At 52.6% G+C, this 5,317-nt stretch overlaps 1 gene segment (V, D, J or C); it reads right to left on the reverse strand.

Annotated features, from left to right (window-relative positions):
- Window positions 1–1,729: 1,729 nt before the first annotated feature.
- On the reverse strand, window positions 1,730–4,730 carry LOC110258666. The segment is given in 5 exon segments: window positions 1,730–1,833; window positions 1,894–1,992; window positions 2,694–2,776; window positions 4,112–4,481; window positions 4,571–4,730. Coding segments are annotated over 5 exon segments (702 nt in total).
- Between the last annotated feature and the right edge of the window lie 587 nt (window positions 4,731–5,317).

Consider the following 5,317-nt stretch of genomic DNA (forward strand, 5'->3'; position numbering starts at 1 on the left):
CTTCCTAAATCTATACACATATTAGACTTCTAATCTTTGGCAATATGAGATACAAAGAAATTGGTTTTCTGTGCTGTGATTCAACAGCTGGACTCTGAGAGTCCAACATCAAGATTCTGGGAGGTGTGGTTCCTGGAGCAGAACAGCTTCCTGATGGGCAGTTTTCCCCTGTAACCTCCTCTGCTTGGGGGGAGGGGCAGGGGGCTTTGACAAGAGCTGAGTTCCCACTAAGGGGGGCCCCACCCCAACAGCCTAAGCCCTCCCCAAAGCCCCACCTTTGAAGTTCAGCATGTTGGGCACTGGGTTTCGACGTGTGTATTTTGGGAAAACAACCCTTAAACTGATCACAGGAACCAAGGAGTCACGTCATAATTCTACACAGTTGGAGGCTCCCCCTGGGGCGTCCCCTAAACTGAGGATACTCGTGGATACCCCAGAAGCTCTGATCCTTGAAAGGAAAGTGCTGATGTGAGACCTTCAGAACCAGCCAATGACACTGGAGTGTGGCCCCTGAGCAGCCAAACTTTTGACATGGAATCTACATCCTACAATTTTTATGTCACTGTCAGAGTTATTATCATATACATTAAAGAATCGATAAATATTCCTAAGGCCACAGGTGTCTTTCAGTCCATAATGGCCACTCACCCCTCTTTGAATTCATTGTGTGCAGGTCCTTATGCAGAACAAATGGTCACCTTCTTTCACATTTGGCACCTGATGGGTTCTGGCTCGTTCCTTCCTCGCCCCGTGCTGTTCCCAGCAGGCAAATCGGAGAAGAACGCCCGAGGTCCTCACCCATTGTGCGGCTGGGAGACGGATCCACATGAGCTGTTCCGGGAGCAGGACCCTCGCCCTCCTCCACCCTGAAGCACAGTGAGCACCCTGATCCAGGGTCCATTCCTGTGCCTGTCCAGCCTCACAGTGTGCTGGATGGGCCTTCCCTGCTCCAAACAGCCCCTGAGAACCTTTGGCTACACGCCGTGGCTCTTGAATTTCTCCACCCCGCTGCGTGGGGAGTCCCTGTGCCCTTGCACAGAGGAAACTAGCAGGGAGGCTGTGAGAGAGGGTCCGGTGAATCAGGGCCACCAAGGGGAGTTGAGCTTCTTGCTTTGGGATCAAGTGCCCGCTGATGTTGGATGTCCAGCAAGTACTGTCTGCTGCTCCTGCCGAGCAGCATGGCTGAGTCCAACCGAGCCTCTTCTGTAGGTTCATCTGACTGATAGGAGCGATTGTCACTACGACGAAGAGGAGGGGGAAAGAAACACGTCACGCCCCCTACCTTTCAAGCGTGGGAGCATATTCCCCCCCTTCCAACAGTCCTTTCTCCGTCAGAGCCTGGAGTCCACAGGGTTCCCTTGGGGAGATGCCGCATGGAGAGGAAGCCCCAGACCCTGGCGGGAATCCCGCCCTTCACCTGCCTCTGCACCTGCTCCTGGGCTGAAACACACATTGTGGGTCCTGAGCGCCCCCTGCAGCCCAGACCCTGTGTCCCTGCAGGGAGGTTTTTGCCTGGGCTCAAACTCCCTGCCCCTCAGTGTCACTGGAAAAGCCACACGAGGCTGAGTCCTTGACTCCCAGAAGTTCAGTTGCAGGTCCAGCATGTTCTTGGAGTCGTCTCTGCAGAAGGTGAACCGGCCCTTCACAGAGTCTGCATCGTGTGTGTGATCATGATTACAGGTCCGTGAGACCTACTGCAGTCCCTTCCCTGGAGCCTGGAGGACCCCGCTCAGGTAGGAGCTACCCAAGCTGCATCCACAAGCTGCACAGGAGAGTCCCAGAGGCCCCCCAGGCCTCCCCCAGACTCCACCAGCTGCACCTCACGCTGGGTCCCTGTAAACACAAAGGCAGCCTGGTCAGGAACCTCTCGCACACCCACCGATGGCCGCTCACATTTCAGCATCTCCTGATCTCCAGAAATTTCCGTGTGGTCCATCCGCCAAACTGCCCAGCTGAGCCCAGACTCCATGGTGGGGGGGTCTGTGTTCAGGCCTGATCACACAGTGGGAGCAGCTGGGCCTGCTGGGGCAGGGGCTCCTCTGCCAGGGCTGTGGGATCAGGGCAGGCTTGTTTTCCTCAGCAGAGGTGTGCCCCCTTTCTGTTGACCTCTTAGTATGTAAGATCTACTAAGAACGAAAGTATGTATGATGTACTCCGGGTTCAGAAAGACCAGTGAATGCCATTTGCTGCAGCACTGATGCACCTGGAGGGTCTCCTGCTAAGGGACGTGAGTCACAGAGAGAACGACACACACCATATACCTCTCATTTGTGGAGTCTGATACATTCACAGATGAGACCATGTAGGGAGGAGAAACAGGCTCACGCACGCGGAGAGCAGCCCTGTGGTTGGCAAGGCGGGAGGGAGGGCGTGGGACGGACTGGAAGTTTGGGGTTAGTGGGTGTAAACAGTGACCTTGAGATGAATGAGCCGTGAAGTCCTGATGTGCTGCACAGGGAAGCACATGCAGCCAGTGTGTGAAAACACGATTGAAGAGCATATGAGAATCCGAAAAAGGTATGTATACATGTAATGCCAGTTTGGTGCAGAGCAGCATTGAGAGAACATGGACAATCAGTGATATCATAAAACTAAAGAAAAGAAGACATGCATCCTTTGAGTGCCCAGTGAGGGAAGACCCTGAGCAGAGCGTGGGTGGGGGCAGTACGGCGGAAGGAATCGGTGTTGCTTACAGAGGTCTCTAGGCCCGAATTCCCGAATCTGCTGACCCTCCAGATGGAGCAGGTGCACCTTCCCAGGGGAGGTCTGATTCTTCCTTCAGGGACACAGAGGAGGTCAGGTGGTTCCTCTCTGCGTTGGTTTTCTCTCATTCACTTTAACTCAGAATAATCAAACTGCAATGGAACACATATATGGTTGGCTCACGTGTTATGTTGTTTTTCTATCTGCACACACACATGTGGGGTAGGTCTAGGTGTACCTGCCTTTGAAGGAGGTAGAGCTAAGCCCTGCAGCCTGCACATGGAATGCAGCAGAGCTGTGGAGCCTACATCAGGGAACAGAGAACTCTTGCTGTTAGGCTTGTCTTTTTAGTTATATTACTCTAAAGCAGAGTTGTTTTACAGTGTTGTGCCTTTTTTGCGGTAAAGTGATCCTTTGTACTTATATGTACATTCTTTTTCTCACATTATCTTCTTCATATTTATACCAAGAAATTGGATGTAGCTCCCAAGCCTATACATTGATAACAGGGCCTGTGCTTCCAAAACTGGACCTGCTCCCCACACCTCACAGGATTTCCTGGGGAGAGTTGGCAATGGCTAGTGAGGTTGCAGTGACTGCTTCCTGGAATGAGAGCAGGGGTGTTTCTCTTGCTGCCCAGTGCTCACCTCGGACTGTGTGGTGAAGGCGGGATCCTGCCCATTGGTTTACAGCACTTGCAGAAAATCCACATGTTATTATCTGCCTGAGTGTAAACGTTCCCGACCAATTATCTACGTGTTGATTGAGATAATTTTCATGGTGCCTATTTGTCACCATGTCACCTACAGAGCAGAACAGGATGCAGGCTTCACCTCCGTCGAAGGAGAGTGTATTGGACCTGGAAGCAAGAGCCCAGAAAGGACAGTCCACCCACGTCCTCTCTACCTGGCATCATTCCTGGGGGCCCGTGAGGGTCCTGGTGTGATGCCCTGCTTTTAGGCTCTGCATGCATCAGAATTACAGGAAAGCAAGGAGCCACGACCCTGGCAGTGTCTGCCAACCTAACAGCAAGCAAGGACTGAGATTCCAAAGGAGGAAGCAAGTCTATGATTCCCTCTGCTTAAAGCCAGTGTGGTATGTCTGAACCTGCTCGATTTTTTCAATATTTGGACGAGAACAATCAGGAATTGAAATCGTAAATTACTCTCTGTCTATTGTGCATGACACGATAGTGTTTCTTCCTGTCTCAGAGGGCCTTTGTGTTGCAGAGCCTGTAGTGTAAGCACAGAATCATGTGTCCAAAGAGGATCCCCAGGGAGATGCTACATGGAGAGGCAGCCCCAGACCCTGGCAGGAAACCAGCCTTTCACAACCCTCTGCACCTGCTGCTGGGCATGAAACACACACATAGTGATTGTGGGTCTTGAGCGCCCCCTGCAGCCCTGACCTTGTGTCCCTGCAGGGAGGTTTTTGTCTGGGCTCAGACTGCCTTCCCCTCACTGTGCCTGTTGCACAGTAATAGCGGGCCGTGTCTTCGGTTCTCAGGCTGTTCATTTGCAGATAGGCCGTGTTCTGAGAGTTGTCGCTGGAGATGGTGAATCGGCCCTTCACAGAGTCTGCGTAGTAGGTGCTACCACTATAACTACCACAACCAATAGCTGCCAGCCACTCCAGCCCCTTCCCTGGAGCCTGGCGGACCCAGCTGATTTCATAACTACTGAAGGTGAATCCAGAGCCGACACAGGAGAGTCTGAGAGACCCCCCAGGCTGCACCAGGCCTCCTCCAGACTCCACCAGCTTCTCCTCACCCTGGACACCTGCAAACACAAAGACATCCTGGTCAGAAAACTGTCACACGCACACTGAGGTGCCCTCAAATCCTCTTTTCTCCCCCCCAAGGATTTACCTTGTAAGAGAGCAAACAAGACCACCCAGTTCATCCGAAACTCCATGGCGGGTGGTCTGTGTTCTTTCCGGATCACAGAACGGGATCCTGGGGCTGGGCTCCTTGCCAGAGCTACAGGGTGATGGCAGGGCTGGTTTTATCTGCTGAGGGAGGAACCTATTTGCATGGCCTCCTAGTATATTAGCGGTTATGGCATCGCATGGCCTCAAAGTGGCAGGTGCCCAAGGCAGGCATGAGGGTCCTGATGCTGGTCGGTTGGATGGCCTCTACGAAGATGTCTCTTCATTGCATCAGTTTCGTCACGGTAGACACCTGTCACTCGTGGGCCATTCTGATTTCTACCGTGGCACACAAACCGCTGACGGAGAAGTCATTGTTTTCCCCACATTTAGGAAAGAACCTCATCCAGGGGCGTAGCGTTCTGTGGCTTCTCCAAGGACACACACATGCTGGGAGTCCCTCCTTGTGTCTGCACTTGTGCTCCTCCTGCTGGACCCACCTGTACCCTGAAGCAACTGCAGGACAGAGTGGACACACCTGCAGGGGGGCAGATCCCCTTCCATCTAAAGCACACGATGGTATTGTTCCCCCGTCGTATTTACCTTGGGATGTATCGTTAGGGTTCATGGGAGTTTCTCATATTTCTCTAGTGTCTATTTTGGATTTATGGTTTCCTTTATACAGATGCTCTGGCATGGGTCCTCTGGAGTATTCGGCAGTTCTGTGCTTCATTTTTAAGTAACCTCC

The sequence above is a fragment of the Sus scrofa genome, unplaced genomic scaffold (genome assembly GCF_000003025.6).
Source record: "Sus scrofa isolate TJ Tabasco breed Duroc unplaced genomic scaffold, Sscrofa11.1 Contig2697, whole genome shotgun sequence".
Lineage (NCBI taxonomy): Eukaryota > Metazoa > Chordata > Mammalia > Artiodactyla > Suidae > Sus > Sus scrofa.